We start from the raw sequence: 19,524 nt of genomic DNA, 5'->3' as shown, positions 1-19,524 counted from the left end.
TAGCAGCAGAACTATAGAGATAGCTCAGGATAACCTGAGCCACTCTAACTAGAAGCTTTATCAAAAAGGAAAGCTTTAAGCCTAGCCTTAAAAGTAGACAGGGTGTCTGCCTCACGGACTAAAACTGGTAGTTGGTTCCACAGGAGAGGAGCCTGATAACTAAAAGATCTGCCTCCCATTCTACTTTTAGAAATTCTAGGAACCACTAGTAAACCTGCAGATTGAGAGCGAAGTGCTCTGTTAGGAACATAAGGAACAATCAGATCTCTGATATCAGATGGAGCTTGGCCATTTAAGGCTTTATATGTGAGAAGGAGGATTTAATTATTAAAGTTTATAAACTTTTCCATACAGGAAGGGTTTTATATTTTAGTGTTATGAGATCATCTCATTCCTAACTCTCTTTCCTTTACATGTTTTCAGTTTGTAGCAGCTGTTCACTTCCACATAAAATTCTATTTAAGTTTCTGAAGTTATAAAAAAAGCCAAATTCCTTTAATAGAAACATTTCCAACTGCTTAATGCTTCTCATTAAAGGGATCATTAATTGTTTTTTGTTCAATGCTGATCAAACCATGAAATTGTTTAGAATATTTATCCAATTCATCTGCAGTTAATAGGTTTTTTGTTTTCTGTAGACTGAAATATTAAATACACTGTATATCAAATATACATACCTACAGTATATTTTAATGAATGAACCTGAACAGCTTTTAATTTATCTTTAATGAGATCCCTTTGACTCAATGTAATGACTCAATTTAATGACTTTCAGATTTGATCTTCATTTGTCATGCGTTGTTTTGATTGTACATTACTGTTTGGTGCAGACTTCCTGCACTTACCGAACAAATTAGCATACATTTTGAATTCCACAGCAGCTAGTGCATGCTACGAATAATGGCAGAGTATTTAGCTGCTAATCAACTCAAGGAGGCAGGTTAAAATCTGCACCTGATAAATCGAAGTATCAGCCGCATAAAAAGTTTTCCTCAACCCCCAGTTCAGTTTGATAGATGTAAGTTTCTGTGTTCTTTCCCAACAACCATGCCAAGCAATGGCTTAGTCTGAATGATGATAATGATAGTGGTAATTACTTCCTCCCAAACAAGGAGCTCAACTTCATTTTACAGCTTTTTTGTCAGGCCGCTATTTAGCTGAGATGTTATGAAAGCGCATACATGAGATAGAAGGTGTGTGTATCCACTCCCATCTGCCTTTTGCAGGGGTCATTTTTTCTCCAACCCTCAGTAATTATGATCAACAGAGTATTCACAGCTTGCTTGTGCAATCAGCCGCGTGACGCAGCTGCCTGTTCATCCGAGGCCAACCTCATGTAATGCCTTCCATCTCGGTGGAAGTTCAGGTGGTTTCTGAAGGCAACAATAGCAGCAGATGAAAGCGACACTTTAACCTCTCCAATCACCTCTCATGGTGCTGCTCCTCCTTTAAGTGGAAAACAAACAAAGAGAATTGATGTTTCAGCTCTACAGGAATTTGATAAATATCATAGGAAATGAATGAAGATTTTAAAGGGTTATGTTTTTTGGGGATTTTTTTTTTTTTTTACTTTACCCTCTGGGGTAAAATTTAAAACTTTCAAGATATTCATACACTGGAAAAACGATCTGGAAGTAAGTAAAATTTTTGCCCTTAATTTGAGTAGGTAAATGATTTAGTTTGCCAATGGAATGAATATTTTAACTCTTAAATTAAGATAATTAGATAATATGCACTTGAAAAAGGACAATGCAATTGAGTTTTCTTATTTTAAGTGTAAACTGTCTGGTTCCATTGGCAAAATTTCTCTTTTACCTCCTCAATCCAGGAACAAATGCACTTATTTTAAGAAAAAATGACTTATCTATATATCATTTTTTCCAGTGCATTTCAGAACACATAACATAAAATTGGTTTCTTTTTCAGCTTGGTAAATAAAAATTGACTTGTTTTACTTAAAGATAATTTAGCCTAGATCCGTGGTAACCAATTAAAAATCAGCGAGGTTCGAATAAAGAAAAGCATCAACCAGTAAAGGTCCAGAGACATTTTTAATTATAATTTAATACTTTAAACAGAGATTAACCCTGAAATAAAATGCAGGTGTTTATGAATCCATGTTAATCTTCTATCAGCTCGAACCAGTCTGGCCATTCTCCTCTGACCTCTGGCATCAACAAGGCATTTCCGCCCACAGAACTGCCGCTCACTGGATGTTTTTTCTTTTTCGGACCATTCTCTGTAAACCCTAGAGATGGTTGTGCGTGAAAATCCCAGTAGATCAGCAATTTCTGAAATACTCAGACCAGCCCTTCTGGCACCAACAATCATGCCACGTTCAAAGTCACTCAAATCACCTTTCTTCCCCATACTGATGCTCGCTTTGAACTGCAGGAGATTGTCTTGACCATGTCTACATGCATAAATGCACTGAGTTGCCGCCATGTGATTGGCTGCTTAGAAATTAAGTGTTAACGAGCAGTTGGACAGGTGTACCTAATAAAGTGGCCGGTGAGTGTATGCATGCGTCAGATAATGAACTCAAGCCTACATTACTGTGTTAACATGCTTTTCAATCCTTCCTGCACATTCTTTTCAAACTAAACTTTGCTTTAAACTGTTGTGTGCTTGCAAAAATAGAAATTGTGATGTTAAAAATCTAAAAACAACTTGACAGGTTAAAAACTTAAGACAAATCACAAGACAGAAGTCAATGTCACAAATGAATAACTTTTATTTTAGTCACGGTATGTTTATACAAGATAATACTATTAATATAATGTGACTTTTCTGTCAAGTTAATTCACCAAAGGCTGCCTTCTTCACCTGACTCTCCTCAAACAACGAAATATTACAATTATAACCAAACTTCCTTAATGTTATGGCTGCTGCCATGCTGCTTTGCTTGATTCCCTTTAGAGAGCAGTAGTACCGTAGATCATCACTAGGAGGCGATGTGAAAATGGTCGTAAGGAACCAAGCTCGGCACGGTTAACTGATCCAAGCTCGGTCCGAACTCTGCACCGATCGGTTTTCAGAGGGAGAGTGGAAATAGGGCTGTACATAACTGCATGTGGTTTCAAAACCTATATCTATTTTGTTTGGTTCAACATAAATTTATGTTTAGATACTTAAATATGCATCAAAGAAAGCAGCAATATGACAGCATAGACTTAACAACCACCTGAATAAAATGAAGATTAACTGAGGCCGAGCTGCCGGGTTCCCACCCTTTACCTGGCTGCCCAGGTCCAGGCAGTTACCTAGGGCTGCCATTGTCTCTGTGGAAAGATAGGAGCCACATTGGGGAAGAGAGGGAAAAAAACATATTTCGGAAGATGGCAGGAGGGAGGTGTTAACCTGGATTTGCTCCAAATATCCATCTGGAAACCTTCAGTTGAAGTAATTTTGGGAAGGGGCGAACATACTGGTTAGCTGATTGGCCTATGTTGGTGATAGACGGGCCAAATGAACCAATCGGTTCAACGAAGCATATGACGTACTAACAGAGCGACGACGAAGAGGAGCCAATTGATAGATCAAACTCTTGCCGAAACCAGTCGGGAGAAGAGCAAAAACATCTTTTCCTCTGAGAAAAGCCTCCAGAGCAGTGTTTTGCTCTTCTTTCAGTCAAGAAATACTCTGTAATTCCGATAAAACTTGCTCGATAGCCTAAGCTAACGCTAGTTTCATCGGCTGAAGCCGCCATGTTCTTTAGACTGAACTGTCGCGCTTCTCGTTGCGTCACACCTCAACCCGCCTCAAAGCCAACGCTGATTGGACGTTCGTTTGGTGAACGGCTCCAAATTTTCTTTAACGGAGAGTCTCCAGACTGATTAACGGGTGAAACCTTGAAAGCTCGCGAGATCAGGATGGTCTCATGAGGCTAGGGAGGTGTTACTATATTTGGGCAGAAATGGCTGCTCCCAGACTCAGTGATCACAACGAAAATTATTATTTTTATTTTTCTATTGATTAACGCTAAATTCATTAATTTTATTATTTTTAGGTATAAATAATGATCTGTTGATCATTCTTTGCTGACCTGACTTTTCCTTTAAAGTGGTAGCGCATTCCACAGTTTGAATGCGACAGCGTGGAATCACCTCTCCTCCAAAAACGGGTTCTTTTTTAACTGTTTTCTCATAACACAATAGCCTCTCTGAATGAACTGAATTAGTTCTTCAAAAGCAAATCAAATTATTTCTAAAACCATCAAACCAAATGAAGGCATGACTATGAGATGCAGCTAAAAGAAATCAATGTCACAGTGTTTCTATTTGTGCTGATGAGATGTAAAACAGTAATTTCTTATTGGAGAGGAAGTGAAGTGTGTCATTTTGCTGTCAGTAATTTCTGCTGAGTGCCGGGCTGAGAGGGGAGCTATTATATTTAGAACGTGGACAAATATGTATATGAAAGTTGTTTGATTTTTTTTTTCTATTTCAGTCTCACTGAAAAAATAGATCTTCAATCTGATGGTAACTTGGTTACAATTCTCCAGGGTTGTATATATATAATAACCTTTAACCGAGGCCTTCTTTATTTCTTCATTTCATTTGTTTGTGTTTTGTATTCAGCTTCTGCATCGTCCATAAAGTGCTGGCTGTTGAAATAATCCTTTGTTTGGGAAATCAATTTCTCAAGTTTAGGGAATGATGTCCTCTGATTTACTAACAGACTGGCAGCCAGCAAATAGCTCACTCCTACAGTCCATTACTCCTTAATAAGCAGTTATTTAACAAACCACTTAAACTTAATTATGATGAAAACAGACTTTAAGTAATCAGAACTCTTTTAATCGAAACCTGTAGATAAAATTAAAACGTTTATGTTTCTAATTTACTGAGTGAATGAAATGGGGAAAAAGGAAAGACTGAGGGGATCTTTATCAAATACTACAGAATAGATTGTAGTAGACCACAGAGGCAGATGCTAAAATATAAAAAAAAAATTTGTAAATTAAGAACTGTTGCCCCTTAGAATTGTAGGTCGTTTGGGTTATTTTTTTGCAACCCAAAGAACCCCCATTCCTAAGGGGCAGACCCATTCGTGTGATTCAATTAGCATGTTTTCTAAGCCAAAACTAGGCTTTGTTTTTGGTCGACTCTATAAAGCCTTGATTCAGAGACATAGACAGGTAGGGGGCTTTGCAGGCTAACAATGAAACCAAATGACCTCCATTCCAAAGGGGTGGACCCATCAATTTGCATGTTTTCCAAACAAAAACAAGGCTTTGTTGGGCTACTGTATAAAGCCTGTGTTAGGTTCAAAAATGTAGGTTCGTAAAAGAAGGACTGAGTTCACACAGAGAGGGATTTTCAACAACGGCTTCTGCAGAAGGGGAGAAAGAGCTGCAACCAACACTCCAACACTCTCTCTCCGACCCCCCTCATGCAGTGCCTTATTTATTAACAGAACATAACACACGGTTACAAAACAGAGTATTGTTCTGAAAGGACAATTGATCAGGTCATAAGGCAGGATGCTCCACTGACTGAATCATAAGACAGAGTGAAGCATCTCCTTTCTCAATGTTTCATATGCATACACACATTAATTTTACAATCATCATTGAACAAACCTAACAGCCTGGAACTAAACGCTATTTCTGACATTTTGAATTGAAAAATTTTCCCGAATGGGAAGAGAAATGTCTTTAAACATAGAAACAAAGTCCAGTGGATTTATTTATTTATTTTGGAACGACTGTGACCTGGATGAGTGAATCTTCACCAGCATAGTCTCTGCAAGTTGGTCAAGCTAAAATAAAATATCGGTATATGGTTAGCGACTACTAATACCAAAAAGAAACAATATCTAGAACAGTTAATCCAAATTAAACTTGCATACTGAGCTAAACCTGTCTAATTTGACTTTTTTGTGATACTGTTAGCTACACTGGAAAAAAATATGAATCTAGATAAGTCATTTTTTTCTTAGAATAAGTGAATAAGTTCTTGTATTGAGGAGGTAAAAGGGGCATTTTGCCAATGGCACAAGACAATTTACATTTAAAATAAGAAAACACAATTCAGTGTCTTATTTCAAAGTGCATTTTATCTAATTATCTCATTTCCAGAGTAAAAATACTGTTCTGTTGGCAAACTATCTCATTTACCAACTCAAATAAATAGTAAATACATTTAATTTAAGAAATTTTTACTTATTTCTAGATCGTTTTTCCAGTGTAACTTCTTTTTTCTGGTGCCAGTCAGCAGTCATTGGGTGATAGTGAGGCAACTTGCAGCTTGCAAGTCCATCACAGTACATTGATCTCTGTGCAAGAAGCCTGGGCAAAATATGGTTAGTTGATTTAATGTGTGAAGGGGGGGTATCTTTCAGCTGATTGGTGATATCGCTTTTATTGCAGTGGATTAGTGACAGGATGCCATAGTGATAGCACTAGATTAAATTACCTGAAGTGCAACTAGCCCCATGTGGGCATAGATAGGTTGGCATGTGGCCAGTCCTTCAAACCGTCTGAAGACCACGCTGTGTGAAAAAATCCCCCCATTGCTTTCATGCAGCCGTTAGTGAACAAGAACAGTGTGAATTTGTCACCATTTCCTGCCCACACATTAAAAGATGTTATTGGTGAACTGCAGACACTGAAAGATGCTCATTGAGTTTAGAATTACCAACTGTAGTCGATCGTTTGAAAATGAAGGATTTACCGTCCAACAACCTGTTTATTTAGAGTGATTTGTCTGGGTAGTTAGCATATTTAAAAACATTATTGTTATTAGGGCTGCTCAGTGCAGCAGTGGGTAACACTGCTGCCTTGCAGCAAGAAGGTTCCTGGTTCAAATTCTGGCTTGTCTTTCTGCTTGGATGTATTACCTGAGCATGCATGGGTTCTCTCTGGGTACTCTGGCTTCCTCCCACAGTCCAAAAACATGACTCTTAGGTTAATTGGCTTCTCTAAATTTCTCTACTCTAAATTGTATTGTATTTTATTGTACTATTAGAATCCATCCCTTTAGAGACCAGTGGGCTGCCATTAAGCAGCACACGAGGAGCAGTGTGGAGTTAATGGTCTTGATCAGGGTCTTGATCAGAGTGGCAGTCTGTGGGCTCAATTTAAACCACAGTGACCACTAGGCCGCCTCCCCCCCCAATTAAAAATGTAAATATGTATATTATAGAAACATTTTGAGAGTAGGGCTGCTTAGTGAAGCGGGCGCTGTACCGGTCCGTAGTGGTGAAGAGAGAGCTGAGTCAAAAAGCAAAGTTCTCGATTTACTGGTCGATCTACGTTCCTACCCTCATCTATGGTCATGAACTCTGGGTCATGACCGAAAGAACGAGATCGCGGATCCAAGCGGCCGAAATGGGTTTCCTCCGTAGAGTGGCTGGGCTCTGCCTTAGAGATAGGGTGAGAAGCTCGGTCATCCGTGAGGGACTCGGAGTAGAGCCGCTGCTCCTCCACGTCGAGAGGAGCCAGTTGAGGTGGCTCGGGCATCTGGTTAGGATGCCTCCTGGACGCCTCCCTGGTGAGGTGTTCTGGGCACGTCCCACCAGGGGGAGGCCCCGGGGGAGACCCAGGACACGCTGGAGAGAATATGTTTCTCGGCTGGCCTGGGAACGCCTTGGGGTTCCTCCTGAGGGGCTAGAAGAAGTGGCTGGGGAGAGGGAAGCCTGGGCCTCCCTTCTTAAACTGCTGCCCCCGCGACCCGACCCCGGATAAGCGGAGGAAGATGGATGGATGGATGGCTGCTTAGTGAAACAGTGCGTAGCACTGCTGCCTTGCAGCAAGAAGGTTCCGGGTTTGATTCCCCGCCAAGGGCCATTCTGCATTGAGTGAGCATGTTCTCCCTGAGCATGCATGGGCTCTCTCCGGGTACTCCTGCTTCCTCCCACAGTACAAAAACAAGACTGTTAGGCTAATTGGCTTCTCTAAATTCTCCTTAGGTGTGAGTGTGTGTGTGAATGTGTGTCTCTGTATTGTCCTGCGATGGACTGGAGACGTGTCCAGGGTGGACCCCGCCTCTCGCCTGTAGACAGCTGGAGATAGACACCAGCATTTCTCGCCACCCCAGTTTGGGATAAGCGTGACGGAAAATTGATGGATTTTGAAAGTAAAATTGTAATATAAGGAATTTGTTTTTTTTGTGCTAAAGTTGTTATACATTTCCATTAGATGCTAATATAGAAACATATTCATTTAAACCACAGAAAGATTAAAGCTACAGTGTGTAATAATTACAGGGATATACAGTCAGAAATGTAACTATGTTATTTATCATCATCTACGAGCTCAGCTTCTTAACCTTAATATTTGCGTTGCCTTAGAATTCGTTATTTATAATTACATAGGAGCGGGTCTGGCAGCCATGGAGGCAGACATCTTTGCGCTACGGCAGCGCAGAGCCAACAAACTAGCGATTGCGAGATCGCCAAAATGTCACAACGATGTAGAAAAAATAACGGGTATATTTATTATCTTAAGTCTACATGAAATCTATACCCTACACAGACTAATGAAATACTATCTGTAAAATTATCTATGTAAACAAACCTCATCACTTGAGAAGGTAGGTGATGCGGACGTCGTGGAAGACATTTTGTCCCGTAATGCTCGCCGTACTGTTGGGGGGGAGAAGCGGTGTGGGGGAGATGTTCATGTTGCTGCAGTCTGCAGTCTGACCGCTAGATGTCGCTAAAAGTTACACACTGTAGCTTTAATGCAAATGGGAAATTCATAAATATTTTAGTCCACAGAACAGGCTTAAATGGGATGCAACTGGAATTTTACTCAGATTTTCTAAAATTGTCCTAAACGCATCTCATGTAAGATGGAAATATATGTCCAATATTAATTAGGACAAGAAAGGACAATAATGATGGATTTGGACTTTCAACCTCCTTCGAAAAGGTGAAACTAATCTGTGATTTGTGCGATTTTATGTTAAACCGTTGATAACCAGAACATATAAAAAAAAATTACTTAATTAAATTAGTATTTGTAACCAGTGGGTAAAGTGTAAACTGTCATGTTGGGGTCTAGGCGTCTAACCCACATGGAGAAATCACTCTTTGAGACAGAGAAAAAGTTAAATGATTTATTTTACAAAGTTCACAAGTAAAATGCTGCACTGGTTCTGGGTTCGGCAGACTGGTCACGGGAGGGAAGCCGCTGAGGAGGACAGAGATGTTAGAGTGGATCCAGGAAACTTGCAGTTTACAGATGACTGGGATAAATACCTGCTCAGAGAGGAATCTGATCAGCAGGGGGGGAACCTTGTGGGTCCAGAGGCTAGTCGGCAGGCAGAGGGCTGAGGGCAGAGGCTGAGGCTGAGGCGGAGGGCAGGCAGGCAGGTTCCAGACAATGGTTATTTTCTCCAGGATGACAGGTTTCCAGATAAGTCAGGTTTTGTGAGGCAGAAGAACACAGGATCAGATTGGTTCACAAAAACAGGGTTACAGATCAGAGAAGCTGGCTCAGGTTTTGCTGTACCAATACTGGCAACCACTCTGGCAGGGAAGTGTCAGCCTCCTCCTCCTTAAATAGGGCTCCTGATGAGCAGATGGGAAACAGGTGTCGCAGTCAGCTCATGCCCTCAGGAGAGATCTCGTGCGCCCTCTGGTGGAGAAAGTAGACAAGCCTCCAGATCCCAACATAAACTACCGTTGTGATGATCATGGTTTCATCAGTGCCCATTCTTCAGACTGATGTCTATTTGCTGCTAGCTATTTTTAAAAAGGGTGAGGAATCATTAAACCAAAGGTTATTGGTTCCTGATTAAGCAAATCATTTAATAAAACATTATTTGGTCAATAATGTTTTATTCACCTCATGGATTTGCATTGTGAATTGGTCTGAAAACATTCAAATTTCTCTAAATTTGTGAAAAGCTCATTTCAATTCTTCCAGATAAACTTTGGTTTTCAAACACAAAATCCATCTTAAACTGTAATATGGTTTTCAACCATGTTCCTCCTTCCTTTTTTTTTTTACATAGTAGTTTAGTTTAATCGAGTTTCACTAGTATTAGTTAACAGTTTTAAACTGAAATATGTTTCACTTGGAGCTGAATTATTTTTGTTAATAAACTCTTATATTTTGTGTTGAATTTATTCCATGTATGTGCAGAATTATCTGTTTGACCATGATTAGAGCTTGAATCATTCTTTCATTTATTGTTCTAACACACAGCTAGTAGGGCGTATGTCATAAACAGTCTATAACAGCCGAAATAATATCTGATTAAATAACATATTTACCACCCCTACCAGGGAGGGCAATACACATTTTAAAGTTACAGAAAATATATATTCCCAGCTGGCTTGGAATTTAATATAACAGTTATTCACAACATAAATATGGCATCCAACCTGGATTGGCATTAAATTGAATATAAATCCACAACACTACCAAAAAAAATGACAGCTGTTTTATTAATGCTGTCATGATGGGTAAACGGAGGCAAGCCCAAGATGCAGAACACATACGGAGGAGGCAGGGAAAAAGTTCAAATGTTTAATAAAAGTTCTGAGACACAAGGTTAATGCACTGGGACTGGAAATGGTCAGGGGCTGGTTCACTGGAGTCTTGACTGGGACTGGAGACTGTTGGTTAGCAGAGTTCATGAGAGGCTAAGCATCTAGCTTCAGGCTTAGCATGGCAGTCCTAGATTTGAGCTTCCAGCTCTTAGCAGGGAACAACGGGGAAAATCCACTTAGGATTCTTGAAGCTGATTCCACGTAGGGACCTCCAGGGAAACTCCACATAGAAGTCTTAGGTTACATCCACGTAGGAATCTTCGGGTTGGCTCACCAGGGCAGACTAGCAGGTTAGGCTCTCCTAGAGCTTCAGGCTTGAGACTGGTTTCCTGTGATGCAGCTCTTCCAGACCTTCAGATCAGAGACAGGTTTCCTGTGAGGCACAGATAAAGGAGAGATTAGAATCAGGATCTCACACTAGAGACTACCAAGATTCAATCAAACAGAGACTCAGAAGCTAACCAACTAAGATCACTACTGCGGCGTGGAAGCAAGGTCAGGCAGGAGCTTATAAAGGAGAGGTCTTCTGATGAGAGGATTAGCAACAGGTGTGCAGGAAGGTTCCAGCTCCAGAAGACCCACGGTGCACTCTGCTGGAGACAGAGGGTAGTCTCCAGATCCCCACAGTAACTCCAACCCTAAGGGAAAAACACAGAGCAGAAGAGGATCCTCGGCGCCCTCTGGAGGGCAAGCTTTAGGATCCCAACAAATGTACTATTATTGTGTTGCATGAGTATAATACAGTATAAAAAACCAAAAATGATTATATAACAGATTTCCAGTGGATTGGTTTAAAGCAGGGGTCTGCAACCTTTCATATCCGAAGAGTCAAAATAAAACTTATTTAGAGCCGCAAAATATAACATGACTTTGAAAAAAAAGAAAATGAAAAAAAAAAAGACTTTTTTAATTCTTGTATAGGAAATTGGTTGCCATCTTAAACAATCAACAATTAATATATTTTTAACTTTAAAATATTATTAAAACACATGATTTCCAGGTTAATTAAAAGAAAAATGACTCTTGAAAAATATTCTTTTAAAGTCTTTTCCATCTTATAAAAATCAGTAAGGCTTAAGAGATTTAGTTCTTTATATACATTTTAGCCACTATTAGGAGCCGCTGGAGAGAGTCGGTCCAAAGAGCCACATGTGGCTCTGGAGCCGCAGGTTGCAGACCCCTGGTCTAAAGCGATAAAATAATGACGTGCACCTTGGGGCTCTTTATACACTGCAAAAATGATCTAGAAATAAGTAAAATTTTCTTAAATTAAGGGCATTCACTCTGAATTTGAGTAGGTAAATGAGATAGTTTGCCAATGGAATTAGTAATTTTACTCTTGAAATAAGATAATTAGATAATATGCACTTGAAATAAGACAATGCAATTGTGTTTTCTTATTTTAAGTGTAAATTGCCTTGTTCCATTGGCAAAATGTCTTTTTTTTTACCTCCTCAATTCAAGAACAAATGCACTTATTTTAAGAAAAAATGAATTCTCTTGATTCAGATTTTTTGCAGTGAATAGAAACATCTAACCAGGCTGAGGGTTTTTAGTGATCGTTGACATCTGATACTATATCCATGGTGTTGCTGAGGTAGCGCTGTGGATGGATAGTAGATGACTCATCTGATAGTGATAACACATCCCTTTGATTTCTCATTAACCACCACCAGCCGATCAGTTGAGAGACTCAGACTCTCCACCAATTCCTCTCTTCTTAATGGCCTTACTTTGGCTACATCCCTGTGGAGTTTAAGGTCTGTGCTGAGGGGAGATATACCGACGCTGTCTTTTCTGAAAAAGCTGATGTTATTGTGTAGCGTTGCTATAATTTGCTCGAAGAATGGATTCAATTTCTAACCCGTGTTCGGATTTGAACTATAAGTAGCCCTCAAAGCCAACATGCAGCTCATTTTTTCTACACTAATACAGAAAGGCTGCTCTGCGAATTATGACTCAGCATTTTGCAGCAGCATGCAGGCTGAACAGGGTAAAGTGAATTCCATAAGTAAAACCTTTGACAAAGCTTACGACAAATATACAAAGCCACCTTTTCCTTGTTTGCATGAAGACTCAGGCCCCGTCCACACGAAGTCAAAATGAACACGAAACGCTAATATTTTCCAGAACGTTTGTCGTAAAGACAGAGACGTAAAATAAATGTGATCGTCCACACGAATGCATGAAAACGCTGCAAAATGTATGCCAGGCCTGTAAGTGGCGCTGTGGTGCCAAAGCAAAAATAGGCGACGAAATGTTGGGCATGCGCACTAATATTTATACATGGTTGCCCTGCGGGTCCATTTGCGTGGTTCAGTCAAATTCAGGTGCTGAACTATGTGGTCGATATTGCTCTGTTCTTCCTGGAGATATTCCAGAAGAAGAAGATTCTGTTGTAAGCCCGACAGCAGGGTGAGTAGCATGAGCAGCAACCATTCAACACAGTACGGCGCCATTGTTGTTGTGATACTGTGCATGCGTGTTTAGAGGCGACGCTATGACGCATGCGTGTAAGAAAAAAAATGCGGTTAGAGCTTAAAGATGGAAACGCGAAAACGGCGTTTCAAAATCTTCCCACTCTAAAGGCTTAATAAAAAAAAGATCGTTTACAGACCCCCGAAACGCCGGCTTCGTATGGATGAGAGGCTGGTTTGGTGAAAAATGTGTGCGTTTAGGCCAGGGTTTGACTTCGTGTGGACGGGGCCTAATGCAAATACATTTAAAGGTTTGTGTCAAAAAAACACTTTTTATGATGGACAGGTCCAGATGATTTCTTGAAAGATTTTTTTTATTTTTTATTTTTTTATGACACCTTTAAAGGAAAATTCCGGTCAGCAAAGAATAATCAATGGATCACTATCTATACCTACAACTAATACTTTCGTGGTGATTTAATTACGTTAGCGTTTTTCGTCTGGATCACTGAGTCTGGGAGAGGCCATTTTTGCCCAAATATAGTAGCCCCTCCCTCCTGCCATCTTCCAGCAGTGACGTCACGGTGCGGTAAGCCTAGCGCCATTCTCCCCGCTTTACAAGCTAAATCAATGGGAACTACTAGACACATCTGCAATCAACAACAATTATTGAAGATTTCCAGAGGACTTCACCATTGAAATTCACCAGAGCTATAGTGAAACTGACAATGCCCACGTGCATGGCAGCTGGAGGCTGGAATACATCGGGGAAAAGTGAAAAAAAGAGTTATTCCACCTTTCTGATTCCTGATCCTCCACGGACGGGTTGGTCGTTGGATCGCCAACTTGAAGAGGGAGGATTTGCCATCGAACTTCTGGCCAGAGAAAAAACCCGTAATATGTAGCCAACATTTGGAAGAAGAATGTTTTCAAGATGACTTGGATAATAGCGCGTTGTGACAAACACCAGATACAGCACTGGGACTTGATCAACAGCCGATACCGCACCATGACGTCACAAACCAGTAGGTGGCAGTAGAGTTCTTTGACAAACATGGATGCCTCCAGTAAAGCACATTCACACTTATTTCATCATTTATTTAAGTATGTAATAAATTCATACTTAAAGTACTTTCAGAAGTTTGTATTCTATGTGACCAGACTTTTCCTTTAAATCTGCATTTCTTCTGTTCAGCTTTCAGCTCCAAATACATTTTTTGGTGTTATTGACATGCCAGAAAGTTTTCCTCAGTTGAGGAAACAAATAATCGACAAATATAAATATTAACTTTATTGATATTATAATAGGACGACCCCAATTTCTAATCTAAAACACAATCAACTTTTAAAGTGTATATCTGAAACAAAACTTGTTTTCCAACTGGATATTTTCAGTAAGGTAAAGGCCTATGCTATAAAAAAGAAAAAAACAGGTTGATAGAAGAAGTAAAACATGAGAAGAAAATTTGAGTGATTGAAAGGGGTTGAACTGTAAAGTGCCTTGAGATGACATGTGTTGTGAATTTGGCGCTATATAAATAAACTGAATTGAAATTGAATTGAATTGAAATCAGAGTCAATAGTGGATAAAACTATATGGACTGAGAATATCAACGCAAAAGGGTTAAAGAGAGGAATGTTGGGGGAAAAACAGGTTAGAAAATGATGAAGGCTGAATGAATAAATGACAGCTTCTGATCGCATGATTGCACCTGACCTTATTTGAGGGTTTCATATTAAAGGGGGGTACATGCATTCCAGGTACATGCATAGAAATTTGTGATTGAAAACTGACCAAATGTATGGAAGACAATTAGGGCCATTGAAAAAAAAAAAAAAAAAGTTACTAATTTTTAAATTTTGTATCAGTATATTCAGGGAGAAAAGTCAGAATTCTGACTTTAATCTCAGAATTATACTAAAATAAAATTTAAAAACCAGTTAACTTTTTTTATTCAGTTGCCCTCATCTTCTTCCGTATCACAATCCCTTCCTTCAGGGTCAGAATTCTGACTTTTTTCACATATTTTACTGAAATAAAATTTTAAATTCAGTTATCTTTTTTCATTTTTTCGGTGGCCCTAATCCTCTTCCGTAAAAATTTGAAAATGTTCATAGTAGAAAAATACTTTTTCAAGGAAGGAACAGATCAACCTCAACCTTAGATGGACAAAGATAAAGAGACAAAAAGTCCTTAGAGAACATGTTCTCAGACAGGTTGTTTTTGAAAAGTATTCCCTCTGCAGCCCTTCAGGCTCTTTCACCTTCTCTGTGGGTACCTGCCCGCTGCCCTATTATGTTCATTGTATGATTGACCTTTACATCTTCATCTCTACGGGTGTCATATTGATTTGCTCTCAAAGGTAATGGTAAACTTTTATGTTCGCTCCATTATTCCGTGTTCCTCTCTGCTTTCCCGGGTCTTTATAAGGCAGGTTTTCCTGCTTCCTGACAAATCAGATCCATAATGCCTGCTGTAAGTGTAACAAACATACTAAACAGCGTACATATTGTACTTAGTCTGCAAACAACAATATAAGATGCCATATTCTAAATATATTTGATATGGGTAATTTATTTCATATCATAAATATAGCATACACTTATACGTAAAACACATGATGCACACAATATGCACATTGAATCCCATACTGACAAAACAATAAAAAAAACGCCAAAAAAATCTCTATATACACAGATCTAGACTGCAGCATGCATACAGTCAGGTAAAATTGTTCCAAGACATATAACTCATCTTTTTTTATTTACTCCCACTCCCTATTCCACATTAAGGTAAATGGTTGTTACTATACATAGGATTCAATAATCCTCATCTTATATTTTTATTATATGCCACTAAGACCAGTTCATTGCTGCATAATAATATACAGTAAATTCATATATAGGTAGATGTGCATTCATGTAATGTTACATAAGTGATAAGATACACATGGGAACCCTGACAAAAATATGTGTGTGTAGCTCTGTACAGTGTATTCTACGGAAGAGGATTAGGGCCACTGGGAAAAAGTAAACTGATTTTTAAATTTTATTTCAGTTTAACATGGGAAAAAAGTCAGAATTCTGAGATTAAAGTCAGAATTCTGACTTTTTTCTCAGAATTCTGACTTTAATCTCAGAATTCTGACTTTTTTCTCAGAATTCTGACTTTAATCTCAGAGTTCTGAGAAAAAAGTCAGAATTCTGAGAAAAAAGTCAGAATTCTGACTTTTTTCCCATACTATACTGAAATAAAATAAAAAAAAATAAGTTAACTTTTTTTTTTTTTTCCAGTGGCCCTAATCCTCTTCCGTAGTATTTCCATTATGAGTTCGTATGAAATCGTACGAAAAGTTATGCATCGTAATTTCGTAAGTTTTTGACGTTTTTTTCGTCGTATTTCGGTGTATTTTTACGTCTTGCCTCGAGACAAGATATCCTTGCGTATGCGCACCATTCAATAACATAGAATTTAACATACAATTAACCCTAACCCGAAGATACAGAACAGCAAGCAACGTACAGTAGTTAGAGACATGAAGAAGTAATTATTGCACTGTTTTTCCCATTTTTACATCCGTCCGCGGATCTGCTTTTTTTGTCTGTCTGCACTGCAAAAAAAGGAAATCTAAATAAGTCATTTCTTCTTAAATTAAATGCATTTTTTCTTGAATTAAGGATTTAAGTGAGACACTTTGCCGATGGAACAAGACAATTTACACTTAAAATCAGAAAAAACAATTGCATTGTCTTATTTCAAGTGCATTTTTTTCTAGATACCTTATTTTAAGAGTAAAAATACTACCTCCATTGGCAAATCATCTTATTTACCTGCTCAAATTAAGGGTAAATACCCTTAATTTAAGACATTTTTTACTCATTTTAAGATCATTTTTGCAGTGTGCCTGCGCATGCGCACTGATCTGTTTTTTCGAGGAAAAACGTCAAAAACGTACGAAATACTGTGCATAACTTTTCGTAAGATTTCATACGAACTGATAATGAGAATACGTTGCTCTGTAGAGTGTGTAGCCCTCAGAGTGAGGACCGTTTTTCAATTTCACCATCAAATTGAGGACCAGTTGTTGCAAAGTCAGGATATTTTGCTAATTATAAGGTTTAAGGTGCCAATTGGGTTAAGGTTAGGGTGAGGTATGTTTTGGTAATGGTTAGATTTAGCATTTTCTGGATTTTTGCCTCAGCTACCTGTTCGTCCATAATTAAATTGGCAAAACTCATCTCTGCCGACTCTTTTTTGCATTTGGGTCCTCATAGCCTCCACCCAACCTGACCATTTTTTTCATATTCCTCCTCAGGCTGGTCGATTGGTCAATAAAATCTATAATCACCATTTTTATTTGTGACATTTTCCTGTTTTTAAAACCTTTTTTTTTAAACCAATGCTCTCCTTGTCCGTCCATGCTTAAAAAGACATTAGTTCATCATTTTTTTTGTTTTTAAGTGTCTGCTTGTAACTGATCAATTAAAGCAACTCAATTTTTTAATTGTTTCCTTTGAAACCAGATTATTTTACAAGCATGTTTCACAGCTTGAATTTTGTTGCCCTTTAAATAAGGTCACCTCCCAGAGGGGATGATTAATCTCAAAGGTAGTTTTTGAAAGCAATATATGTCATTTATTGTTTTTATTATAAAAATCAAGTGATTAAAATAATTAATTAACCGTATGATGTAGGAAAGCATAGATACACTTTGAAATCTTTGTTTTGCAATTGCTTGTTGATCCACATCATTAACATGAATATTGTTGTTTGAGAGCAAGTTAATCAAGTCACTCTCTTCATTTTAACTACAGTATTTATTGGTGTAGAAAACTGGTTCATAACCCCCTAGTAGTCTTAGCCTCCATGCTTAACTCCACGATGTTCATGTGATTCCTCACAGCAATACATTATTCAGAGATACCAAACACTAAATACATTTTAGAAGAAGAAAAAAAAAAGTTAAAAAGCAATCCACCTGACTTTGTTTCTAAGTTTGAAGATGTTTTGCATCCCATCCAGTAGGCTTTTTCACAATGGTTTTTTTGTTTGGCTTCATTTGTTATTCCCCATTCCAAAGGGGTGAACCCGTTCGTCCGTTTTAATTTGCATGTTTTCTAAAGGCTTTGTTGGGTTGCTGTATAAGAGCCTCAAACTCAACATTATTTCTGACATTTTGAAGTGAAAAAGCTTCTTGGAACGTACGAGTCCACAGGATTTTTGTTTTTACTTTTTTGAAATCATATTTCTTTTATTTGTGAAATGCTTGTGCATACATTCCATACTAACTGTCTGTTTTACCTCCATAGGGGCTCAAACCAATGGACCACAATGGGCTCTCAGATCCTTATGTCAAACTGCACCTACTGCCTGGAGCCAGCAAGGTCAGTACCATGAAATAGATTCAAGAAAATCAACATAATGTGCAAGGTAGCACAGCATAACAAGAAAACCAAGGAAGCCAGTTGTAGGTCATTGTTGTGGAATGGTGAGACGATGCTTGGTGCTTCATTAGATAAGAGTTGCTTCTAGCTGACATGGACAAAACCTTGGTCCTGGACATTAGGACCAAATCGCCAAAATAGTGTCTATTCTTCCCGTTTAGAAACAATGTTATCGCCTTCGGTCTCTCATATCGGTCTCAGTCTATGAGTGCAAAATTACAGCTCCTCATCAATCAGTATCATGTCATAATAATAATAATACATTTTATTTGAAAGTGCCTTATCAAAACACCCAAGGACACTGTACAGGGAGATAAAACATTAAAACAGGAAGCTAAAAAGTACAAGCATAAAGATGCCACAGAAAACAAAACAGCAGGAAGAAAAATAAAGCCAAAGGAAGAAAACAACATTGGAGTGATGCATATGAACTAGATGGAATAAGACTGTCTGAACAGGAAAGTTTTGAGTCTGGATTTGAAAAGAGGGAAGGAGTCCAGAGTACGGAGATCCGGAGGGAGGGAGTTCCAGAGGTGGGGAGCAGAGCGACTAAATGCCCGGTTCCCCATTGTGACAAGAGGGGCCGAGGGAACGGAGAGCTGGAAGGTGTGGAAGGATCGTAGGGAGCAGGTGTACACCGCTGTCTCAGCTCCCCTGCTCTGTCCCTGCAACAAAAACCAGTTACCTCCCACAATGGAGAAAACTCACATCTTATGAAATCTATTCAATTCAGTTTATTTCCATAGCACCAATTCCCAGCACACAACATCTCAAGGCACAGTTCAACCAGATCACCCAGTCTGATTGATTCAAATTTTACTATCTAAGGAAAACCAGCTGATAGCATCGACTCATTGACTCTTCAGCAATCCCTCACACTAAGCATGCTTGTAGCGACAGTGGAGAGGAAAGAACAGCGCAATCACCAGTCCCTTGCAGGGCAACACAGGGACATACAATCGTGCAAAAGTACACACACACACACTCAAGGACAATTTAAAGATACCAATTAACCTGACAGTCATGACTGAGGAAGTCAGCTTACACATGGAAATTATGCAAACTCCATGTAGAAAGACCCTGAACCGGAAACTGTACCCGGGACCTTATCGTTGCAAGGCAATAGTGCTACAGAATGCTCCATCATGCAACACCT

General features: G+C 39.0%; 1 protein-coding gene across 2 annotated transcripts in view; it reads left to right on the top strand.

Moving 5' to 3' along the window:
• Window positions 1–19,524, top strand: part of doc2b (double C2-like domains, beta) — a 291,024-nt gene that overhangs the window by 163,353 nt on the left and 108,147 nt on the right. For both annotated transcript variants that reach the window (XM_038290765.1, XM_038290764.1), the window contains one exon: window positions 18,234–18,308. In XM_038290765.1, coding sequence (XP_038146693.1) covers window positions 18,234–18,308 — 75 coding nt within the window. The remainder of the gene's footprint in view (window positions 1–18,233; window positions 18,309–19,524) is intronic.

This window comes from Cyprinodon tularosa, unplaced genomic scaffold (assembly GCF_016077235.1).
Source record: "Cyprinodon tularosa strain WSP-4 unplaced genomic scaffold, ASM1607723v1 ctg288, whole genome shotgun sequence".
NCBI lineage: Eukaryota > Metazoa > Chordata > Actinopteri > Cyprinodontiformes > Cyprinodontidae > Cyprinodon > Cyprinodon tularosa.
This window is presented reverse-complemented; position numbering and strand designations above follow the sequence as displayed.